The 24,784-nt window shown below is 45.1% G+C and overlaps 1 protein-coding gene across 1 annotated transcript; it reads left to right on the forward strand.

The window, feature by feature from the left end:
• Positions 1-1,310: 1,310 nt before the first annotated feature.
• On the forward strand, positions 1,311-21,922 carry CASC3 (CASC3 exon junction complex subunit). Its single transcript, XM_032871540.1, has 14 exons — positions 1,311-1,598; positions 1,968-1,995; positions 2,333-2,370; positions 12,662-12,820; positions 12,911-13,062; positions 13,564-13,740; positions 14,395-15,080; positions 16,825-16,883; positions 17,553-17,667; positions 17,910-18,008; positions 18,262-18,476; positions 19,277-19,399; positions 19,535-19,598; positions 20,244-21,922. Exons 1-13 carry the CDS (start codon positions 1,368-1,370, stop codon positions 19,556-19,558), a joined length of 2,106 nt encoding a protein of 701 aa, XP_032727431.1. The 5' UTR covers positions 1,311-1,367; the 3' UTR covers positions 19,559-19,598; positions 20,244-21,922.
• The last annotated feature ends 2,862 nt before the right edge of the window (positions 21,923-24,784 follow it).

The raw sequence follows: 24,784 nt of genomic DNA on the forward strand, positions 1-24,784 counted from the left end.
CCTCAAAAGCAACGATACTGAGTTTTTCAGTTCCCTCTGAGTGAACAAGCTTGCTCATGTTCTTTTAAAAATTGAACCCAGACCAAACAACTGAAAGGTAAAGCATCAGATTATCACTTTCCTTATTTAGACACTAAACTTGGCAGCTTCATTTGCATCAATTTACCTTGTGATAGAAAAGATCCTCCAGATCTTTCTAACACTTATTAAATCATCCATCCTCCGTTTTGAACTCAGGCAGCTGGGTTTTGGAGCTGGATTTACAAGTTGTCACATTTGGCCATTTGTTTAACCAGTTGAGATCTTTTTGGATCCTGAATCTATATGAAGGCATTCAAAATGCCTCCTAGTTTCATATCGTCTATAAATTTGGTCAACATCAAATCTTTAGCCGTACAACTTGTAAAAATAGTACAGAGGGCAGAAATCGGTGCTATGCGATAGTTACCTTTCACTGTTTTATATATATTATTAACGTGCACTCCTGTAGGTAAACTAATAACTTAGCTTATTATGCATTTTGAATGTACTTGTTATGGTCCAAAGAAAAGAGACCCCCCCCCCTTTTTTTTTTTTCCGTTGCTGACAACCTCTTGCCAAAATCAAAGCATTCCCCTCATCTACCTGTCTGGTAACCCTTAAGAAGAAAATCATGCCAGAATATTGAACCAACGCCAGTTCCTATGATCATCTCTTTTAAAATCGGTTCCAAAATCTTCGTTAAGTCTAGCATCATACCAGCCTGCACTGTGGGAGAGATGACAGCCGGGGTGGGAAGACACAAGAAGGAAGAGGACATGAGAAAACACGGTAACGCTGCAACACTAAGTCCTCGAGCTTCACTGCAGACAACTCGCTTTCCCTTCACTCTTCAACTTCCAATGGGCTGCTGTAGCAAATGTGATGCAGCACAACAGCTTTAGAGGTTTACCTTGGCTCGTGATTTTACCAAGCAAAGGAACGCAGTAAAATGATCTGCTTCAAACGCGGGTAGAAACGAGAAACGCAAACAGAAAACTATGAAACAATCCCAATGCCGCAGTGAAGCTGTGACAGGTGGGCTCCTTCCACTCGGAAGTCCCAAAATGGCTGGGCGAGGAACCGGGGCCTCCGCTCTCCTCGCAGGGGTCCACCCAAGGCAAGACAGGGGTCGCGGCACGCCCCCCGTACGTCACCAGTTACGTAATCCCGTTCGCCGGCAAACGTGCCGCAGGGCGGCCGCTCCGCCCCTAAGCCCCGCCTCCTGAAAAGCGCGGCGGCTAGTGTCGCACGTGAAGCATGCCGGGACTAGCTCCGGAGCCTCCCGGCAGTCCCTGCGACGGGCGCGGTACGTCAGGAGCTGGCCGGCGGCGGCCGTTCTTCGTAAGATGGCGGATCGGCGGCGGCAGCGCGCTTCGCAGGACACGGAGGACGAGGAGTCTGGTGCTTCGGGCTCGGACAGCGGCGGCTCCCCCGCGCGGGGCGGCGGGAGCTGCAGCGGTAGTGCTGGAGGCGGTGGCAGCGGCTCTCTGCCTTCCCAGCGCGGAGGCCGAGTGGGGGCCCTTCATCTGCGGCGGGTGGAGAGCGGGGGGGCTAAGAGCGCTGAGGAGTCGGAATGTGTGAGTACGCGCGGGTGGGGCGGGCCGGGGGGCGGGGTGTAGGTGGTGATGGGAAGCTAGGAGTTAATGGTAGATGCTGGGGCATATTGTGTTAGAGAAGAGAGGTACCCCAGTGCAGTCTTCGTCCGGAGCCCCAAGGGAGGAGGAGCTGTTAGGGGTTTCTGGGGGAAGGGCAGAGCCGCTGCACATGAAAAGCGGATGTTTATTCAGAAATTGGGGCTGGAAGTGAAGGGGCCGGACCTCCCTTGGTTGCTACTTGTTAAAGATGTACCTTTCCTCATCTCCCGTTTCAAACATTTCGTGTTGAGTCTTGAGCTCCCCGCCCTTTGGAAATCAGGGAACTAATCCATGTCATCTTCTTTCGTTCAGGAGAGTGAAGATGGCATCGAGGGCGATGGTGAGTAGCATCATGACAAGTTTTTTGACCGTAGACTCAGATCACCTATTTCCACCAATTGACATCCTCTCAGACTGTTAAGGATTTGGAGGAGGGTGCCACAAAGCGGCTCTTTGTCGCACAGTGCCTACAAGCTACGTATTAGCAGTATGATCTTGGGCAAATCACTCTTTGACGCTCTTCCCCATTTGTAAATAGGGACTATAATTTTATCTTTCTGATAGGTTGTTGTCAGAATTGAATGAGAGTCTTAACTTGACTTAAAAAGCAATCAGGAAATGTATTTCGAATAATTTCTGTTTATTTTCTTTCTTTACATATTTCTGTTTTCTTTCAGCTGTGCTGTCGGATTATGAAAGTGCAGAAGACTCTGAAGTGAGTGTAATAGGTTCTTTTTTGTATGGTATATAGGTTGGAAGTTTTTACATGTGTTGTAAAAACGTGGACGCACCTGTGGTTCAAAAGTACCCATGACCTACTTGTTATTTCTCGTGTGCATTCTTCATTTATGCTTTTCAGAAACTGTCATAAAAGGTCTTGTTTACTTAGAGTGAGGGAAGTTTGGTGCATGCCTCTTCAGGTTTCAGATTTTTTAACACTGTTAGTAGTTGACTTTTCACCCTGTCTGAAGAAAATAAGGTTCTAAATAGGATGAAAACGTTCTGAAGCCCTTCACAGAATGACAGTTCCTTTTATGCTGCTTAGGGAATGAAACCAGCTAGTTGGATATTTTTCCCAAGTGTATCTGAAAACCTTAAAAGGGCAGGAATCTGAGTGGTTTGTATCAGAAACACCCCTCAGTTTATAGGGAGCTTTCTCCCTCTTAAATTCAGGAGAAATTTTCCATAAGCCAAGCTTTTGTGGTCTTATTTGTGTTGGTTGGTGCACTACTGGAGATACTATGAGAATGGCTGCTTGTTTCCTGGAGTTGTTGAATAAAAAGTCCTGAGTTCTGGAATTTGGGTCATGAGGTTATGGACAGGAGGAATTGGATTTTATATAAATTTTATAGAACTCTTGGTACATTTTAGATTTCCATTAAGTTGTAGAGATGCAACAGTGAACACTATACAATTTCTGTGTCTAGGAGTGACTTAGGAAGTGAGATAAACATGCAGACAGTTATATGATGTGACAACTGCTTGGGATAGAGTTAAGTAGGGTATTAATGGCTGAGTACTGAATCCATCTTAGGCAATCAGAATAAGTTGGAGTCAGGTCATGTTATAGGCAGAGAGAACAACAGCTGTGAAAGTCCAGACACAGGAGAGAAGACTGATTATTTGGAAACTTGAAAGTAGTTTGGTGTAGCTGGAACATTGTTGGGACAGGATGGATACCAGAAATAAAGGCAAATCAGTGAACAGGGGCCAGATCATGAAGGGGTTTACTTGTTCCTTTTCTTCATTATGTACCTGCTCTGTGCCAGGAGTTGTACTAGGCCCTGAAATAAAAGACATGGTTCTCCCCTCCTGAAATTTGCATTTTGGGGGAAGACAGACAATTAAACAAGTTACAACAGTAATGTTTGGTAAGTGTCACAATATCAGAAGCATCAAATGTTTTGGGAGCACATGGCAGGGGTAGCCGACTAACTGTTTGGAAATGCTTAGAGGATGAGATGTTAAAATAGAGAGTTGATGGGGCGCCTGGGTGGCTCAGTGGGTTAAAGCCTCTGCCTTCGGCTCGGGTCATGATCCCAGGGTCCTGGGATCGAGCCCTGCGTCGGGCTCTCTGCTCCGAGGGGAGTCTGCTTTCTCCTCTCTCTCTGCCTGCCTCTCTGCCTGCTTGTGATCTTGGTCTGTCAAATGAATAAATAAAACCTTTAAAAAAAAAAATAGAGACTTGAAAGGTGAGTGGGCGTGAGCAAAGGGAACACTGGGAAGAAGGTCTTGAAGGGATGGATAGCATGACAAGTTGGAGGATATGAAAAGTTTAGTGTGACTGGTGCTAAGTGATGGGTCTGAGTCCAAATCTTAAAATATCTTGTGAACCCAATTAAAATGGATTTGTGTTTCTTCTAGTTTTATTTTTTATTTATTTTTTTAAAAAGATTTTATTTATTTATTTGACAGAAAGATCACAAGTAGGCAGAGAGGCAGGCAGTGAGAGAGAGAGGGGGAAACAGGCTCCCCGCTGAGCAGAGAGCCTGACGTGGGGCTCGATCCCTGGACCCTGAGATCATGACCCAAGCTGAAGGCAGAGGCTTAACCCACTGAGCCACCCAGGCGCCCCCCAGAGTAGCTTTTTCTAACTCCATAGAGCTCTTTCTTCTGTTGTTTTCCTGTAGTCTTTAAAAAGAAAAGAAAAGAAAACATGGCTTGCTTTCTGAGATTTCCTGCTCTCGTTCCCTTTCCCAACATGTTTTGTAGCTTCTCTTCATTCCTCTTGCCCCCTCCTCAATTTGATCCTTCTCTCAAGTTTTTCTTTGGTGTGGGACCCTATCTAGAAAAGAGCCCTGTCAGTTGCTGTCAGTTGAAGGGAGCTGTCAGTTACAAGATTTCAGATGGGATAGACAGCTCTAGCCCTTTCAGAGCTCCTTACTGGAGGAGTCTCACATTCGAATGCTATTGGAGATACTAAGATCCGTCCTAGTTGCAACCCTTTGTCTTGGTATAGCTTTCTGTCAAATACCTGTTGATTAGTTCAGGGTTCTCCTGTTCTCAGGTCCATTTACTACCTGTTCTCAGGTCCATTTACTACTCGTCTCTCTTGAGTACAGATACTAGTCTGATGCAGGTCTTATGGTTCTAGGTGCTTTATTCCTGTGTACTCATATTTTGGCATCTGGGGGATACTTTGTAACCTAGTTTTGTTATAAATGTTGTTTTTAAAGGGTTTGAATGGGGGCATCTAGGTGGCTCAGTGGATTAGGGCCTCTGCCTTCAGCTCAGGTCATGGTCCCAGAGTCCTGGGATTGAGCCCTGCATGGGGCTCTCTGCTCAGCAAGGAGCCTGCTTCCCCCTCTCTCTGCTTGCCTCTCTGCCTACTTGTGGTCTCTGTCAAGTAAATAAAATCTTTAAAATAAAGTAAAATAAAAAAAATAAAGGGTTTAAATTAGGACTTTGATTTTGCTGTCTAGAAGTCCTCATTTCGTGTGGAGATTTGAAGGGGTCAAAAACTATGCTGCTCACTCTGGAAAACAACATGGAGGTTCCTCAAAAAGTTGAAAATAGAGCTACCCTACGACCCAGCAATCGCACTACTGGGTATTTACCCTAAAGATACAAATGTAGAGATCTGAAGGGGCACATGCACTCAAATATTTATAGCAGCAATGTCCACAATAGCAAACTATGGAAAGAACCTAGGTATCCATCAACAGATGAATGGATAAAGAAGGTGTGGTGTATATATATACAATGGAATACTATGCAGCCATCACAAGAAATGAAATCTTGCCATTTGCAACGATGTGGATGGAACTAGAGAGTATTATGCTGAGCGAAATAAGTCATTCAGAGAAAGACAATTATATGATCTCCCTGATAAGAGGAATTTGAGAGGCAGGGTAGGGGCTTCGGGGGTAGGGAAGGAAAAAATGAAACAAGATGGGATCAGGAGGGAGACAAACCATAAGAGACTCTTAATCTCACAAAACAAACTGAGGGTTGGTAGGGGGAGGTGGGTATGGAGAGGGTGGTTGGATTATGGATATTGGGGAGGGTATGTGATATGGTGAGTGCTGTGAAATGTGTAAGCCTGACGATTCACAGACCCGTACCCCTGGTCTGTGTTTTTGTGTAATGTGTATTTCCTGGGGGAAATAATACATTATATGTTAATAAAAATAATTAATTAAAAAAAATTATGCTGCTGCCATTTTCCCAGAATCTTCGAAGAGGATTTTTTTAAAGATACTTGACTGTGAAAAGGAGGCTAGAGAGATGGTGGCTGGAAAAAAGACTGAGGTCAAGAGAGGTTTTGGTGGTTATTTTTTTCACATTGGAGAATCAGGTATGGTTAAAAATTGAAGGAAGGAGTGGAAAGGGAAAGAAAAGAGAGGCAGTAGATAATAAGTGTACTGGTGTCCTTGATTGACTTTGTGAAAGGAAATAGGAAACAGCCAAAGGAAACGTTTTCTTTGGTAATTATAGAGAGGTGGGAAGGAAAGGTATGGGGGAAGGAAACTGCTATTCTCTTCTTCATTTTGTTTTCCTTATGAAATAGAAGGAAAGACATCGAGTAGGGAGGTTAGTGGAGGGAGGATCAGGGGAGGAGTTTTCAGACTAAAGGAGGTTTAAGTAGTTGAAGTTGGAGGTGGCACTGATGTGTAAGGTTATATGACTTTTTTTTTTTTTAAGATTTTATTTATTTGACAGAGATCACAAGGTAGGCAGAGAGGCAGGCAAAGAGAGAGGAAGGGAAGCAGGCTCCCTGCTGAGCAGAGAGCCTGATGTGGGGCTGGATCCCTGGACCCTGAGATCATGACCTGAGCTGAAGGCAGAGGCTTTAAACCACTGAGCCACCCAGGCGCCCCTATATGACCTTTTTTTAAAATCCCTTCTTTGATGATTAGTAGTCTGGTTGTAGACAAAAAAGTCAGACATTTAAGTTGATCCAGTCCTGGGCACAGGGGAGTGGCAAGGGACTTGGTGATTGGAATTTAGTAGTGATTGAAGTGAATAGGCCTTGGAGACTAAAGAGAGAGGAAGGTGTGGAGTAAGACTGGTAGGGAGAAGGTGGAAGGGTTAAAGGAATGGATATCTTAAGTTGGAGATGAGAGGATAAGCGAATAAGAATAGGAGTAAAAGACGGGTTTTTTGGTGTGTTTTTGTTGTTTTTTTGTTTGTTTGTTTTAACATAAACTCTAGGGGCTTTTGGGCCGCTCAGTTAAGCATCTGCCTTCAGCTCAGGTCATGATCTCTGGGGTCCTGAGATCAAGCTGAAAGTCTGGCTCCCTGCTTAGCGGGGAGCCTATCTCTCCCTCTCCCTCTGCTGCTTCCCTTGCTTGTGCTCTCACTCTCTGTATATCAAATAAGTAAATAAAATATTTTAAAAATAAGATAAAAAAATGAATAAACTCTACTCTCCCAACATGGGCCTCAAACTCATGACCCTGAGATCAGTCATGCTTGCTCTACAGTCTGAGGCAGCCAGGGGGCCCCTAGGCAGGTTGTTTTTTGTTGTTGTTGTTTTTTGTTTTTTTTTAAAGCAGCTTTATTGAGGTATAATTTGCATACCATACAATTTATTTAAAATGTACAGTTCTGTGGGTTTTTTGTATATACATAGATATATGCAGTTATTACCACGATTTGTTTCAGGACATTTTCATCACCTTGAAAAAAACCCTTGTATCCTTTAGCTGTTACTCCCCCTGCCCCTTAGTTCCTCCATCCTCATCCCCTGGTCCCTACGCAATTACACATCTACTTTTTGTGTCTAGGAGTTTTCCTATCCTGGCCTTCCATATGAGTGGAATCATAATATATGAACTTTTGTGACTGGCTTCTTTCACTTAACATTATGTTTTCACAATTTTCATCCATGTTGTACCATGTATCAGTACTTAATTCCTTTTTATGGCTGAGTAACATTACATTGTATGGATATACCACATTTTCTTTATCAATTTATTCATTGATGGACATTGGGTTTCTATTTTTTTATGTCTTATGAATAATGTTACATAAACATTAGTGTACAATTTTTTGTGTGGATGTGTGTTTTCATCTCTTGGCTATATATCTAGGAATGGAGTTGCTGAGTCATATGGTAATTTTTTTCTTTTTTAAATCTTTTTTTCCCTCAAAGATTACTTTTTCTTTTTTTTTTAAGATTTTATTTATTTGACAGAGAGAGACACAGCGAGAGCAGGAACATAAGCTGGGGGAAGGGGAGAGGGAAAGCAGGCTTCCTGTCCAGCAGGGAGCCTGATGTGCAGCTTGATTCCAGGACCCTGGGATCATGAACTGAGTTAAAGGCAGTCACTTAACAACTGAGCCACCCAGGTGCCCCAAAGATTACTTTTCATTTATTTATTTGAGAGAGAGAGAGAGAGAGCAAGCATGAGAAGGGGGAGGGGCAGAGGGAGAGGGACAAGCAGATTTCCCACCAAGTGAGAAGCCTAAAGCAGGACCTGATCCCAGGATCATTGCCTGAGCCAAAGTCAGATGCCTCATCCACTGAGCTACCCAGGTACCCCATGGTAACTATGTTTAATTTTCTAAGGAACTGTCCAACTGTTTCCAAAGCAGCTGTACCATTTTACATTCCCAACAGCAATATATGGAAATTCCAGTTTCTTCATGTACTCACCAGCATGTAATTTTCTTGCCCTGACTTTCTGATTCTAGCCATCCTAGTAAGTATGAAATGGTGCCTCGTTTTGATTTGCACTTCCCTGATGACTAATGATGTTGAGCAGTTTTCCTTATATATCTTCCATTTGTGTATCTTCCTTGGAAGACATGCCTACTTGGATACTTTGTCCATTTTTTAATTGGGCTGTCTTTTAATTGAGTTGTAAGAATTTTTTTTAAGGTTTTTATTTATCTGAGAGAGAATAAGAGGGAGAGAGAGAGAGCATGAGAAGGGGGAGGGTTAGAGGGAGAAGCAGAATCCTCCCCAAACAGGGAGCCCAATGCCGAACTTGATCCCTGGACTCCAGGATCATGGCCTGAGCCGAAGGCAGTTGTTTAACCAACTGAGCCCCCCAGGTTCCCTTGAGTTCTAAGAATTCTTTATAAAATATTCTAGATAAAAGTTCCTTATCAGGGGGCATCTGGGTGGCTCAGTGGGTTAAAGCCTCTGCCTACAGCTCAGGTCGTAATCCCAGAATCCTGGAATCAAGCCCTACATCGGGCTCTCTGCTCAGCAGGGAGCCTGCCTCCTCCTCTCTCTCTGCCTGCCTCTTTGCCTGCTTGTGATCTCTGTCTGTCAAATAAATAAATAAAATCTTAAAAAAAAAAAAAAAAGTTCCTTATCAGATAAATGATTTGCACATCTTTTTTTTTTTCCCTATTCTGTGGGTTTTCTTTTTACTTTCTTGATGGTGTCAGGTTTCAATTTTTATAAAGTCCAATGTATCTTTTTTCTTTTTGCTCTTGCTTTTGATGCCCTAAGAAGGCTTTTCTGAATCCTTGCCAAAACCAGAGTCGTGAAGATTAACTCCTATGTTTTCTTGTAAGAGTTCTGTAGTTTTAGCTCTTATATTTAGGTTTTTGATCCATTTTGAGTTAAAAAAAATTTTTTTTGAGAAAGCGAGCACAAATGGGAGGAGAGGAAGAGGGAGAAGTTGACTCACCACTGAGTGGGGATCCTGACTGGGGCTCGATCCTAGGACCCTGGTATCATGACCTGGTATCATGACCTGTTTGCTGAAAGCAAACACCTAGCCGACTGAGCCACCCAGGTGCCCCAATTTTTTTTAAAGATATATTTATTTGAAAGAGAGAGAAACAGCATGCGTGCACGCAGTGGGGAGTGACAGCAGGAGAGAGAGAGTTTTTTTTCAGATATTATATATTTCTTTGACAGAGCACAAGCGGGGGAGGGGGGAAGCAGCAGGCAGAGGCAGAGGCAAAAGCAAGCTCTCCACTGAGCAGGGAGCCTGATAAACTGGGCTTGATCCCAGGACCCTAGGATCATGACCCAAGCCAAAAGCAGATGCTTAACTGAGCCACCACCAGGGAGAGAGAGGCTTAAGCAGACTCCTCACAGAACATGGATCCTGAAGGAGGGGTCAGTCTCACAACCTTGAGATTACCCCCTGAGCCAAAACCAAAAGTTGGATGCTTAACTGATTGTGCCACCATTTTTTGAGTTAATTTTTGTATATGGGGTGAGGTAAGAGTCTAAGGTCAGTTTTTTGCACGTGGCAGTTTTGATCAAAGGAGTATGTAAGAGTTTTTAAAGAGAAGCAGGTCTACTTTTTAAAAAATGTACAGCATAAAAATGAAATGTATAGGGGTGCCTGGGTGGCACAGTGAAATGTCCTGACACTTGGTTTCAGCTTGGGTAGTTATCTCAGGGTTGTGAGATGGAGCCCCACATTGGGCTCCATGCTCAGCATGGAATCTGATGGAAATTCTCTCTCTCTCCCCCTGCCCCTCCTGCTTGTGCTTTCCCTCTCTCTCAATAAATAAATCTTTATAAATAAATAAAGTAAGTTAAGTAAAATGTACAGGATGGTTCTCCTGGTTGACTCAGTGAGCAGAGCATGCCACTCTTGATCTCAGGGTCATGAGTTCAAGCTCCATGTTGGGTGTGGGGCGTACTTTAAAAAAAAAAATGTTCGGGTGTCTGGGTGGCTCAGTAGGTTAAAGCCTCTGCCTTCAGCTTGGGTCATGATCCCAGGGTTCTGGGATCGAGCCCCGTATCGGGCTCTCTGCTTGGCAGGGAGCCTGCTTCCTCCTCTCTCTGCCTGCTTCTTTGTCTACTTGTAATCTCTGTCACATAAATAAATACAATCTTTTTAAAAAAACATATATATAGCAGTTCCAGATATGACTTGTCTGGAGTGTGGCTATGGAAGCAGATGCCTGTAGCAGAGGTGAAGACTGTGAGCACCTTGCCAGCCTTCTGGGTCAGTGGCAGGGTGGGCTGATGCAAGGCGTAGAGGTGTGGCTAGGTGACAGGAGCTTCCGGGGATTAGGAGTTTAACGTGAGGCTGGAGAACTTAGATCTAGAGGAGATACTGAGAATGAGGAAGATAAGAACTCTACCTCATACTCTCGAGATATGTAGGGAATGAAAGAATGGGCTAAAACTTCTGTGTGAGAATGCTACCAGGGAAGCAGTTGCTTTAGGGGAGAGCTAAACTTCAGAGTTGGGAAGAGCATTCATTGAAGGTAAAATCAGCAGTGGGGGAGTTTTGTCTCTGGAAAGGATTTTGGTGTCAGCTCTTGGCCAAAGCAGTGTGATCTTGGGGTAGCACCTTTTGGCTTCAGTAGGTGCCAGATTTTAACTCTAATTTGTAGTCTCCTCAGCATTACCCTGTTTGTATCTTTCTGTCCTGCCCTGGAAATAAAATTAGTTTCTCATTTGGAATAAAAGAGTTGCCTCATTTGACATTCCACCATGGACTGGAGGGGGTAGAGCATAAAACAAAGTTCTCTCATTAATCATGTTAATACTATTTTAAGATGTTTGAATTCAGTCTGTGTGTGTGTGTTTGGTGGGAACTAATGAATTAAGGTCACATATGCATATCGAACAGGACTTGTAGTTTCGTCCTCAGAACATGCAGGGAACATAGGATCAGGGAAAGAACTAAATAAAGGATTACTACCCATCCATCGCCATGTGAGGGAGAGGGATAACTCTTGACTGAGGGGACATGGGAAGAATCAAGGGTGCTTGGTTATTAAAAAGCTATGGGAAGGCACCTGGTGGCTCATTTGGTTAAGCAACTGCCTTCATCTCGGGTCATGATCCTGGAGTCCCAGGATCGAGTCCGGCATTGGGCTCCCTGCTCGACAGGGAGTCTCCTTCTCCCTCTGACCCTCCCCCTTCTCATGCTCTCTCTCTTTCTCTAATTCTCTCTCCCTCTCAAATAAATAAATAAGGTCTTTTAAAAAAAAATCTTTTAAAAAAAAAGGTGTGGGTAGGGGTGCCTGGGTGGCTCAGTCGGTTCAGCATCTGCCTTTGGCTTAGGTCGTGATCTCAGGGTCCAGGGATCAAGCCCCACATTAGGCTCCCTGCCCAGTGGGGAATTCACTTGTCCCTCTCCCTCTGCCCCTCATCCCTGCTCGTATTCTCTCTCTTGCTCGCCTGCTCTCATTCAAATAAAATCATACAGGGGCGCCTGGGTGGCTCAGTTTGTTAAGCCTTTGCCTTTGGCTCAGGTCATGATCTCAGGGTCCTGGGATCGAGCCCTGCATCGGGCTCTCTGCTCAGCAGGGAGCCTGCCTCCCCCGCCACCTCTGCCTGCCTCTCTGCCCACTTGTGATCTCTTTCTCTCTGTCAAATAAATAAATAAAATCTTAAAAAAAAAATGTAAGCCACTGTTTCCCTATTTGAGAGTAAATAGTGCCTTGAGAAATCATAGTGTTATTACAAAGAGTTTGCAGGTTCAGTAGTTGAGCTTATTATTTATAGACTAAATCTACATCTCCCATCTTTATGCAGTACTGTTTTTGAATATATAAATTAATGCAATGTAAATTTGTTTTGATGTATTGAATGTATAGTAGTTGTTTGTCATACGTTTTTTCAGTCAGTGGATATTATACCAAGTTACTGTCTAATGGAGATCCATGAAAATTTTAGAGCCTAAAAAGAAGGTCCACATAATCTAAAAGGTTGAGAATCTGCCTAAACCATTTTGAGATGGGCGAATTCACAACTTGAGTTGAAGTGTAATTTTTAGGCCCTGCATGTTTAAGAAACAATCCATGAAGATGGAGAGAAATTATCAACAGAGATAGGTCTCCTTCTGTATGCTAGGCGGTTTAAAGCCTCCCTTTCATATTTCCTGGGCTCCTTCCCCAGAGGCTACCAATGTTAACATTTCCTTCCATGTCCTGGAAAACTTATATGGATCTGTATAAATGTATGTACATTTATTTTTTCTGTTGTGCTTTTTTAAAGTGCCCCATCCTTCAGAAATTTTAGTAAGAGTATTGATATGTTCGTTTTTAATTCTTACATTATATTAAAATTTCATTAGAAAATGTTCACTTAAAGAATGGGGGAAAAATGCACCGTTTTGAACTGACAGGGTGAAGAAGGGGAATACAGTGAAGAGGAAAACTCCAAAGTGGAGCTGAAATCAGAAGCCAATGATGCTGTTAATTCTTCAGCAAAAGAAGAGAAAGGAGAAGAAAAGCCCGACACCAAAGGCACTGTGACTGGAGAGAGGCAGAGTGGGGATGGACAGGTCAGTGTTCACCAAAGGCCTCCACTTCGGGGGTCAGAATAAGGGCTCTTAGCCTTGGAGAGAATAAGGAGCCCTTTATCTGTCTTCTAGGAGAGCACAGAACCTGTGGAGAACAAAGTGGGTAAAAAGGGCCCTAAGCATTTGGATGATGATGAAGATCGGAAGAACCCAGCATACATACCCCGGAAAGGGCTTTTCTTCGAGCATGATCTTCGAGGACAAACGCAGGAGGAGGAAGTCAGGTAACAAACAGCCTCTTGTTGCGACTGTGTAGCACATATTTAGTGCTTACTATAGACTAGGCACTTTGCTGATTTACTGCTCACAGTACTTTAAGGTTATTACGATTGTCCCTTTTGTACAAATGAGGAAAGTGAGACAGGATCTTTGGTAACTCTTGGTGGAGGAGCTGGGATCTGGATACATACTTCACTGTCTTCCTTAGTCTGAGGCTCAAGCCTCTGGGACATGAAGTACTTGTGTAAGCTGCCTTACAAGCAAGAGATGTTTCCAGGGTGCCGAGTAGTTTGAGGTAGTCTCCCCTTGTTTCTGTGCCTGTTCTGTTTGAGCCCAGCAGGCCCTGCGATGCTGTGATTCACTCTTGGTTTTGTGTGCTCCATCTGGGAAGATGGGGAGACCAGTGAAGTTCTTCCTGTTTCTCTGCCCAGCCTTCTTTTTTTTCATGTACGTCTTTACTTGGCAGAGTCTGCCTACCTAAGATACTTCTCCCTGGTTTTGTCCAGACCCAAGGGGCGTCAGCGAAAGCTCTGGAAGGATGAGGGTCGCTGGGAACATGACAAGTTCCGGGAAGATGAACAAGCTCCAAAGTCCCGACAGGAGCTCATTGCCCTTTATGGCTATGATATCCGCTCAGCTCATGATCCCGATGACATCAAACCCCGAAGAATCCGGAAGCCTAGGTGAGAAAGTTTTGTTTTACACTGTTTATATTTGTAGAAAGAACTCTGCTTTTTATTTATTTATTTATCTATGTATATATTTATTTATTTACTTTTAAGATTTTATTTATTTATTTGACAGAGAGAGATCACAAGTAGGCAGAGAGGCAGTCAGGAAGAGAGATGGGGAAGCAGACTCCTGGCTAAGCAGAGAGCCCAATGTGGGGCTCGATCCCAGGACCCTGAGATCATGACCTGAGGTGAAGGCAGAGGCTTAACCTGTTGAGCCACCCACGCGCCCTAGAACTCTGCTTTTTATTTATTTTTATTTTTTATTTTTTATTTTTTTAAGATTTTACATATTTATTTGACACAGACAGAGAGATCACAAGTAGGCAGAGAGGCAGGCAGAAAGAGAGAGAGGGAAGCAGGCTCCCTGCTGAGCAGAGAGCCCTATGTGGGGCTCGATCCCAGGACCCTGAGATCATGACCTGAGCTGAAGGTAGAGGCTTAACCTACTGAGCCACCCAGGCGCCCATAGAACTCTGCTTCTTAAAATGCCATTCCAGCCTGTAAATCAGTGGATCAGGAATATGGGAAGTCTCCCTGACCCTCAGTTTAGATCTTTAGTGGTCTCTCTTCTTTTCTTAAGACTTTGTCATTCCATTTATTCAGGTTTGGGAGTCCTCCACAAAGAGATCCAAACTGGATTGTTGAGCGACCAAACAAGTCCCATCGCCACCAGGGTCCTGGCGGCACCCTACCACCAAGGACATTTATCAATAGGAATGCTGCAGGGACTGGCCGAATGTCTACTCCCAGGAATTACTCTCGATCTGGGGGCTTCAAGGAAGGTCGTGCTGGTTTTAGGCCTATGGAGGCTGGTGGGCAGCATGGTGGTCGGTCTGGTGAGACTGTTAAACATGAAAGCAGTTACCGATCACGGCGCCTAGAGCAGACTCCTGTGCGGGACCCATCTCCAGAAGCTGATGCTCAAGTGCTTGGCAGTCCCGAGAAGGAAGAGGCGGCCTCAGAGATACCAGCTGCTGCTCCTGACACTGCACCACCAGCCCCTGACAGGCCTGTTGAGAAGAAATCCTACTCCCGGGCAAGAAGAACCAGAATCAAAGCTGGAGATGCAGTCAAGATTGCAGAAGAGGTGCCACCTCCACCCGAAGGGCTAAACCCAGCACCTCAAGTCACAGAAACGACCCTTCCTCCACCTGCTAAGACTGGAAACTGGGAGGCTCCAGTGGATTCTACAACAAGTGGACTTGAGCAAGACGTGGCACAACTAAATATAACAGAACAGAATTGGAGTCCCGGGCAGCCTTCATTCCTGCAACCACGTGAGCTTCGGGGTAGGTACTTTGGGTTAGTGACTAGCTTTTTACCCTGTGCATCATTGGGTTTGTGGGCATGGGATTTAGGTCTCAGGGATATGGGGTCTGACAAATATCTTTGTTCTCATTGACTGAAAGAAACAGATGGATTCGTGGGTATATTCATCCAAAGACCTCAGAGAAGTTTTACCTGTTACCCAAGACTACCCCTACTACTTGGCCTACTGTTACCTGACTAGTCATCGATATGGAGCTCCTGCATGCAGAATCTTTTACCCATTCTCTGTAGGAAAAGTTGGAAGATGGTGGCAATATTCTTATTATATGAGCTAATGGTTGAATGTTTGAAGGCAGAGACAGACTTACTTGAATTTGGATGAGAATTGTCTAGTCTCTTTGAAAGGAAAGCCTAAAGAAATTCCTTAATGGAGAACTAGGCTGCCCTATAGAACTTTCATAGTGTCAGAAGTTTTTGAATATTTGTATTGTGGCCAGAGTGACTGAGGAACTGAACTTTTAATTGAGATTTAAATAATCATATGTGGCTACTGGATATCACAATGGACAGCATAGTTCTAGAAGCTGGGACCTATTTACCATCGTTCTTGCCCATCTGTCTTTGTCTCCCTCCAGTTAGGTAGATCAGAGGATCCTTTCCTTAGTTTCTGAAATCTGATTTGAACTTAAAAATTGATAATCCTCATTTGGACTGGGAATTTCTTTCTTTCTCTCTCTCTTTTTTTTTTTAGGATTTTATTTATTTATTTGACAGAGAGATCACAAGTAGGCAGAGAGAGGACAGGGGAAGCAGGCACCCCGCTGAGCAGTGAGCCCGATGTGGGGCTCGATCCCAGGACCCTGGGATCATGACCTGAGCCGAAGGTAGAGGCTTAACCCACTGAGCCATCTAGGTGCCCCTGGACTGGGAATCTCAGCATCCTTCTCTGGTGTGCATGATTTTTGAATACCAAAAACCCGTGTAGCCTAAACTGGACCTGGAGTTAATCATAGGATGAGGACTATACCCTTCTACGGGTATCTTATTACCATTGGAAGACAATCTCTAAAATACCCTTTTTTTGTCCTGAGTCATTTTCAGCCAGAGAGGAGTATCTTCCCAGACTCCAGCCTAGAACTCTGTGGCCAAGAACAATTGGGCAGATTCACAGAATGCAGTTGTTTCTCAAACTAGGGCTGAGATTTTTCAATATGTTTGATAATGGACTGTGCTGATTATAACCTCCCAGGGATTCTGTACTGGGAAATATTTAGTGGGAAAATTGCATTTTCTCATTGAAGTCCTTTTTTTTCCACATTCAAAGGCTTTTTATTGCTGTACTCAGCTTGCATACAAGTAGGGGCAAATTTCCAAATGCTATTGACAGGAAGCAGAGATACTTTATTATTATTTTTGTTTATTTTGTTTTTTTAAAGATTTTATTTATTTATTTGACAGATCACAAGTAGGCAGAGAGGCAGGCAGGGAGAGAGGGGGAAGTAGGTTCCCCACTGAGCAGAGAGCCCAATGTGGGGCTCGATCCCAGGACCTTGAGACCATGACCTGAGCCGAAGGCAGAGGCTTAACCCACTGAGCCAGCCAGGCAACCCGCAGAGATACTTTAAAAGGAATTTTGTTAGTTTAAAAGAAGAAAGCAGTTCCCCATGTTGTATTCTTTAACTTGTCAGTTTTCTTGATGTTCTCTTTAGTCCCACTCATACCTATCTGCTCTTAAGCCGTGACTTTTTTTTTGCTGTATCACAGGTATGCCCAACCACATACATATGGGAGCAGGACCTCAGTTTAATCGGATGGAAGAAATGGTACAGAAAGGGAAAGGGAGTAGTTGGGGGAGGGGGCTGCATGCAACAGCTGTTCATGGTTTAAACTAAGATAACATTTTGGGAGTCAGTGTTTCATTGATTTACCCATATTTCTTTTAATTTGGCTCTCCAGAAAGGGTAGCAGGGCCCAGATTTAGATCTTGATGTTTCTCGTTGGTTTTTCAATGCATTTTGCAAATCCTCTTTTCTTTCTTTATTTTTTTTTAGAGAGAAAGAGTGCAGAGTAGAGGGTGGGGGAGCAGTGTAGAGGGAGACGGAGAAGGAGAACCTAAGCAGTTCCCCATGCTCAGCTCAGCACAGAGCCCAATGTGGGTCTTGATCTCGTGACCTTGAGATCATGACCTGAGCCAAAATCAGAAGTGGGTCGCTTAGCCTACTGAGCCCAGGCACTCCTACTCTTTTTTTTTTTTTTTTTAATTTTTTTTTTTCCTTTATTTAAGTAATCTCTATACCCGTATGGGGCTCAAACTCACAACCCCAAGATGAAGAGTTGCATGCTCTTCTGACTGGGCCAGTCAGGCGCCCCTCATTTTGCAAATACACATGCCATGTACCAGGTGTGTGTTTTGTAGCACCTGAAGGAGGGTGGGACTTGATATGAGAGTCAGCTCTCTGGGAGTCTTTTTGCTCAGACCTCTTTATGTCCAGGGTGTCCAGGGTGGGCGAGCCAAACGCTATTCATCTCAGCGGCAAAGACCTGTGCCAGAGCCTCCTGCTCCTCCTGTGCACATCAGTATCATGGAGGGACATTACTATGATCCACGTGAGTTTTTTCTTATTATTGGGACACCTTTCTTGGCAGCCCAAAGTGAACTAAGAGACCAGCCTCTTGTCTTCTGAGTTTGCCTTCCGACTTCTCACAGTGGTTATCAGACATTGTTTGGCTGCTGTTTTCTTCACATGGAAAATTGAGAACATCTTTTAAAGGGTTTGGGGGACAAGGAGATTTGTCCATGTGATATGAAGAGAGAGGGTTTATGAGAGTCCCAATGTGATATCTTACAGTGCAGTTCCAGGGACCAATCTATACCCATGGTGACAGCCCTGCCCCACTGCCTCCCCAGGGCATGATTGTGCAGCCAGAAATGCACCTTCCCCACCCAGGTAAGCTTTGCCCCTCTGCTTGTATTTTTCCAGTACATGAGGATATGTGTTGGGGGCTTCACAGACTCCATCCTCCTGAGCTCTGTGCTGCTTGCTCACAACGCTAGCCACTCTGGCTGCTTGGGCAACAAACTCGTCTTGGGTCCATCCTGAGGACTTCCATCCTGAGTCTGTGCTGAGCAGGGCAGCCAAGCCATCCCATGGAAATGGTGCTGTCCTCTGTTTCAGTTTTTGTTTTCCTCTTCCTGTGCAGGTTTACATCCCCACCAGACTGCTGCACCTCTGCCCAATCCGGGCCTCTATCCCCCACCAGTGTCCATGTCCCCAGGGCAGCCACCACCTCAGCAGTTGCTTGCTCCTACTTACTTTTCTGCTCCAAGCGTCATGAACTTTGGTAATCCCAGTTACCCATATGCTCCAGGGGCACTGCCTCCCCCACCGCCACCTCATCTGTATCCTAATACGCAGGTGAGATGGCTAATGAGCAGATTTTTCTAGGTACACATCCTTTAAATCAGATAAGCATGTGGTATGGGGAGAATGCTCAGTTTGAGAGAACATTTCATTGCCACTGATTTTGCGTGTGGCGCCAGGATGCCTCTTGGTGGTCAGGAGCTGGAAATGCAGCTTATGTAATGCCCATCATCTGTTTGTTCTTTTTTGTTTGTTTGTTTCTTTCTTTTTAAAGATTTTATTTATTTGCGAGAAGAGAGAGAGTGTGTGCAGATGTGAGCAGGGGGAAGGGGAAGAGGGAGAAGCGGACTCATGGGACTCAATCCCAGGCCCCTGGGATCATGACCTGAGACAAAGCAGTTGCTTAACGGACTGAGCTACTTAGGCACCCTCTTCTGTTTCTTTAATGGTGTTTCATTCAAGAGCTTCGGTATGTCTTAGGTGGCCATGTCTGCTATTTTTTCAGTTGAATGGAGAAGCTGTATTATCCTTACCCTCCCTGTACTGCTTAACTCCCAACAGGTTGACACCATCCGGTGTGTGAAGTGTCACCATTGAGCTCAGCCTCTTCCATTTTTCAGTTGATAATAGGAATCAGAGAAAGCTAAGTAGTACTTTGAAGAAGTACAAACCAGAACATAATTAGGATATAGTAAGGCAGAAATGAATAATCACTTATTTTAAACGGGAACAGCTTAGAGATTTATAAAATTCCTCAGTACATTTATTTTTTTACCTGAATAATGTTTCCTGTTCATCCTAGTTTAGGTGAATTTATCCCTAACTTTTTTCCTTCTACCTTATTGGGGTCGCAGGCCCCATCACAGGTATATGGAGGAGTGACCTACTATAACCCCGCCCAGCAGCAGGTGCAGCCAAAGCCCTCCCCACCCCGGAGGACTCCTCAGCCAGTCACCATCAAGCCCCCACCACCTGAGGTATGAGAGCTGCTTCCAACATCAGTGGGCTTTCCTTTCTCCTAGAAGATTTCTCTCCTTTTCTGGGTGTGTCTCCATGGTTGGTTGGTTGGTTTTTTTAATGACTGGTAACAAATTCTAACTTTCTTATTTCAGGTTGTAAGCAGGGGTTCCAGTTAATAGGAGTTTCTAAATATTTTAAGTCCAATATCATACAAAAGTAAGTATATATGTACTACGATTCTCATAATTTTTTTTAGAGATTTTATTTATTTATTTGAGAGAGAGAGAGGCAAGCATGAGTGGGGGGAGGGTTAAAGGGAGAAGCATACTCGTACCTGCTGAGCAGGGAGCCCGATGTGGGACTCGGTCCTGGGACTCCAGGATCATGACCTGCGCTGAAGGCAGTCGCTTAACCAACTGAACCACCCAGGTGCCCTGATTCTTATAAATTCTTAAAACTAATGCTCATGGTTACTTGCTTAACAATCCCCTAATTAATGCTTCAAGTTGTAATCATGAGATATCTTATGGGGAAGCTTACAGGAGTCTCAAAATTGGCCAGCTGCTTTGTTTTGCGAATGCACTGAGCAGGGTTGAAGCAGAAATCATTGTTAACTTGGCGGAATTTCATTTGGGAAGCTGCAAGGAAAAAATGCAGGAGGATATTCTTTTTTAAGGAAAGGGGAAATCTAAATTTGAGATGTTCATAGCAGAGCTAATTTTAAAGGTCATGAAGAAAGACCATGGGGGTTTTGTTGTTGATTTGTTAGGGACTTTATTTTAAAACACATTATGTAGAATTGTGGCTTTTTGAAAATAGCTAATGCTTTGATGATTCTTCCTTTTTCCCCACCGCTGTTAGAGAACCCAGGAAAGAAGAGAAATACAGCTGGCTGTGTACTCCCAGGAGGGCTTCAAAGATAAAGGGTGGCTCCTACCAGCAAGTAGCTGAATGAGAAGGATCCCTGACCTCCTCTGAGGACAGGCTCTGTTGGAGAAAGGGACAAACAAGTGGACTTCCTCCCCTCTCCACTCTTTACTTGAGTTGGCTGTGCTCAGAGGAGCAGAGATCCAGCCAGCTCCGGCTTCTGGGTCTACATCTAGAAGCCCATGTCTTTTACTCTTCATTTTTTCCTGGGAAATTCAAGTGTCTTCTCCTAGGGAAGCTTGTTCCTGTTTGTTTTGTTTCTTAAGATGGTCATTTTTAAAGCCTGGCTTGCTATTTATTCATTTAGTTTCTTTCTCTCTCTGCCTTTAAATGAGACAGGTTAATTCTTCTGATTTTCTAGCTCCTCTGGTTTCCCTTTTGGATTTTCCCTGCATCCCAGATAATTGAAATTTTACCAGCCAGTTTTCCCCCACCAAGCCTGCAAAGAGGTGGCCTTTCATTTTTGGCTGTCCTTTGTTGTTGTATACTTGGATTCTCTTAATTCCTCTAACCCTATGGAAGCAGAGCCGTCCACAGAGTGTTTCATTGTGGAGAAAAGCTCAAAGTGTGTGGTAGGAGCCCAACTTGACTTCTGTTTTCAGGTATCTGAGCCTCCATCAGTCCCTGTACTGTGGTAGGCATCAGTCCTCTACTTGAGGGCAAAGTCTCTACAGTGGAGAGAGATGGCAAACCAGATGCTTTTGTGAGAAAGGGAAAGTGGAGTAAGCCTTTGCATCTTAGGGGACTGTATTCATATAGTCCTCAGGGCTCAGTCTTTGAGGTAAGTGGAATTAGAGGGCCCTGCTTCTCTTCTTTCCATCCCTCCTATGACTCCCCCTTTCCAGTTGCTGTGGACCAATGCATCTCTCTAGAGGCAGATACTGTCCAGCAAGCTACCTTGTACTTTACGGTTGCTCTTCTCCATGTCTTTCCTGCTACAAGTGTTTTAGATGTTACTACCTGATTTTCCCCAAGTTCTGCTCCTGTCCTTGCAAACAGAAGATACCACATCTGGGCTTCAGGCCTAAGGAAACCAGTCACTTTCGGGGCAAGGGTTCCTCCCTCTTCGTCCCTATCCACGGCGCTGAACCACTCCCCTGCTGCCTCTGCAGGAGAAATTCCTGTTGCTGCAGCACTTGCGTCTGCCGGGAGTAACTTGGCCGCTGTCCCAGTCCTACAGAACGTGAGGGAGATGGTGGTGGCTATGTCTCCCCAAGTAATGTCACTGTTTCTATTCCTTCTCTCCAGCAGCTAATCTAACCACTCTTTGAGTCACAGGTGTGGGGTGGGGAGTGGGGAGAGGCACTCAAGCCGTAAACTCCAAGGAGGAAATAACTAAGAGATTCTTCCAGGGATGGCTGATGGTTGTGCCTTTTGTAGGCTGTCCCCTTTGCCTTAAACCTGAAGATGTCTCCACAAGCCTGTGGGCAGCATGCCCAGATTCCCAGACCTTAAGACACTGTGACAGTTGTCTCTGTTGGTCCACTGTGTTTCGTTGCAAGAATTTCTCCATGTGTGTTGTTGTTGTTTGTTACCGTTTTAAAGGGTGCACATTTGTGATTAGCATTGTGACTTGTAGATAATAAAATTTAGATTGTAAACTTGGCTCCTTTGCCAGTGTTTTGCATGAGTCTTGATTTGGGAGGGATAGGAGAGGTCTTGCTGGTTCCCCAGAGCCACAGTCACAACTCCTGCCAACGCAGGATTTGTGAAATGGAAGCCCCGAGAGGTGAGGAGCCCACAGGTGTGTCTGTACTCCCCACTGGTTATCTTCTCCTAACTCCATCGCCTCATAGTCCCAGGATACCATGCAGTCCCTTAGATTGGGAGTGTCAAGGACAGAAAAACTAATGAAATGTAGTTATCCTTTTCACCTTTGTTAGTGTTTGGCCAGTGAGTAATGTGCCCGGTGTCAGTGCAACTGTACCAGGTCCTAGAGGAGGGAGGCACAGGTGGTTAGCTTTCTTCTTGAAAAGTAAAGACACGTTGGCACTAACGTACCAAGAACCATAGCCTAAGAGTGAGGCTTCGCTCAGTCTTCATCGCGAGGTAAAGAAGCAATTGAGACCATCAGCTGTGGCTTATCTCAACAAGGCCACTGGCTGGGCCCCTAATGTGCCCAGGTCAGCTCCAAGCTTTGTTTCCTTTCAGATTCTGGGTGGGGCAGAAGTTTACTACAGAGGTTGATCCCAGTGTGTGTGTGGGGGGTGCAGTTAAATTTTAATGTGGAGCTGGTGGCAGCTGTTCTTGGGTACCCCAAATCCTTGTACACTGAGGGCATGGACATCCTAGTGTCTACCTGAAAACAGTTGGGACTCCCCCTACATCCTTTGGTACTGCTGCTTGAGCTGGCGGACCATGACTCTTAAACCCTATCCCTAATTCCTCTTCATGTCCATTTGCTTTCCTCTACAAGGTGATGATGGGTAACTATGGGCCTGATCTCCTGGGGTCATGCAAAGAATGCCAGCCAGTCTTGGTAGGTTACTGGCGGCAGGAATGACTGTGTTTAGATGCTTCCCCTTCACTCCTGCCTCTTGCTTCCCCGGTCCTATGTTAGATCCCATTGCGCTCTGTTGCCCTGGTAGCAAGCTCAGGGAGAAGAGAAGAAACTCAAGCTCAGCAAAGCCCCCAGGTTGTCAGCCCTACCAGTTTGCCTCTCAGTGGGCAGAAAGGGAGTATAAAGGGCAGACAGATCAGCTTTAGGTAGCCTTGCCCCATCCCCTTTTAGGGGCTCAGAGGGCTTTGCCACCCTCTCAACAGCTGTTAATCATACCACTCTCCCACTATTTCTTCCACGCCAACCCCCATCCTCTGTGGAGTCAACACATAGGCCTGTTACCTTGTGAGTGACCCAGAACAGTAGGAACTTCAAATCTTGAAGTTGTCTCCCAGCACTGGCAGCTATTTGAGTCACTTGGAGATCTTTTACATGTCATCCTTGTGCAGAGACCAAGCTAATCTATATAGTTCCGACTTCAGTATGTGTTCTCCTGAAGCAAGCACCACTTGGGGATCTTTAAAAAATACCAGAAACATTGGCCTCGCTTTAAAGATTTAATTGATTTAGAGGCCAAGGCATCAGTATTTTTGAGAATTTCCCCTGGATTCCAATGTGCACTTAGGGCGAGAACCTCTGTTCTAGGAGGGCCATGACTCAGTGCTGGCTTTCCTTCCTGATACAAGTCCTTGGACTTAGTCTCTGTCCAATATCCTTGAGTAGTTGCAGGGGTGGTGGGGTCCTAAGTCCCCAAGCTTTCAGTTCCCAGAAGTGTCTCTGCCTCTTATTTCCAACCCCCACACCCTCCACACTCCCCAATTTTTCCCCTTTCCTAACCGACAATCCCAAATCCTGCCCAGAGAGGAGGTTACCAAGGCAACCAGCTTAATCTGGTAACTGTGGCATGTGCTGGGAGTGGAGCCCTCTCCTCTTCTTATTTGGTTCGCAAAATGCCTGGGGAGCTCGTAGCCACTCCAGCCGGTTTCTCCTCTTAACCCCAGGGATAGTAGGGTGTCCAATAAAGGGAACCCAGCAAACTAATACTTGGATCTCTATTCCTGCTTCTTAGCCAAAACTGCTCTCTCCTTTTTACTGTTCCCTTTCCAAATCCACAGACAGATGGGTGTGCAAAGCTTTAGTTCTGTGAACACATGCGCTAGCACACATAGGACCAGATATGCACACACAGTGACATGTGTGTAGTACACACCCTGTTCAGTTCAACCACCACTCCCAGCCTTTAGCATTCCTGTCCCTGCCTGGTCCCTGCACAGTAAACAGGGGTGGGGCATTGTCCAAGGAGCTTCAATCCCTCTGGAACCTGGTGCCATTTCTCCACCTTGTTGCTTTAACCTTGATGTGTTTACACTGAGTGTGTCTCTACACCCACCTCCTCCTTCTGGGGTAGCGTATCCTTAGGGACAGAATGCTCCTGGCACAGGCATCAGGAATAAAGATCATTTAGAGTGCAAATTGGCACCACTTTCCCTCCTTCATGGCCATGTCAGCTCTGGAGGGTCGCTCTATGCTTAATGATGTTGGTTGGAAGTTCTAGAGCTTGTCACTCATCTCCATGACCCTGCCCTCCCCTGCTGCCAGTTGGGCTCAGGTGCCCTTGTACTCCTCATCTCCTCCCCACTGCCTCCTGTCTCTTCTCAGCCCAACTAGACCTGCCACAACCTGCTGCTCCCTGCCTGGCTCCTTCCTGCCTGCCAGTACCTGCCTCTCGCAAGCCAGGCCCTCACCACCTATTGTGCCCTACCAGAAAGGGCAGATGGGCACCGCCCCCAGGGCCAATGCCAATCTACACCAAGCCTTTCCAGTCCTTCTTATAGAAGGAACATAAAGACCACAAATACGACAACAAACCATACTGTTGGGTTTGAGAGTGATGGACATCCAATCAGTAATCTTCGTAAGCCTCACCTGGGTACAGGTAAGCCCAAGTTGTGCAGGCCACATACCTGCCCTACTT

The sequence above is a fragment of the Lontra canadensis genome, unplaced genomic scaffold (genome assembly GCF_010015895.1).
Source record: "Lontra canadensis isolate GAN:19392208 unplaced genomic scaffold, GSC_riverotter_1.0 scaffold43, whole genome shotgun sequence".
Lineage (NCBI taxonomy): Eukaryota > Metazoa > Chordata > Mammalia > Carnivora > Mustelidae > Lontra > Lontra canadensis.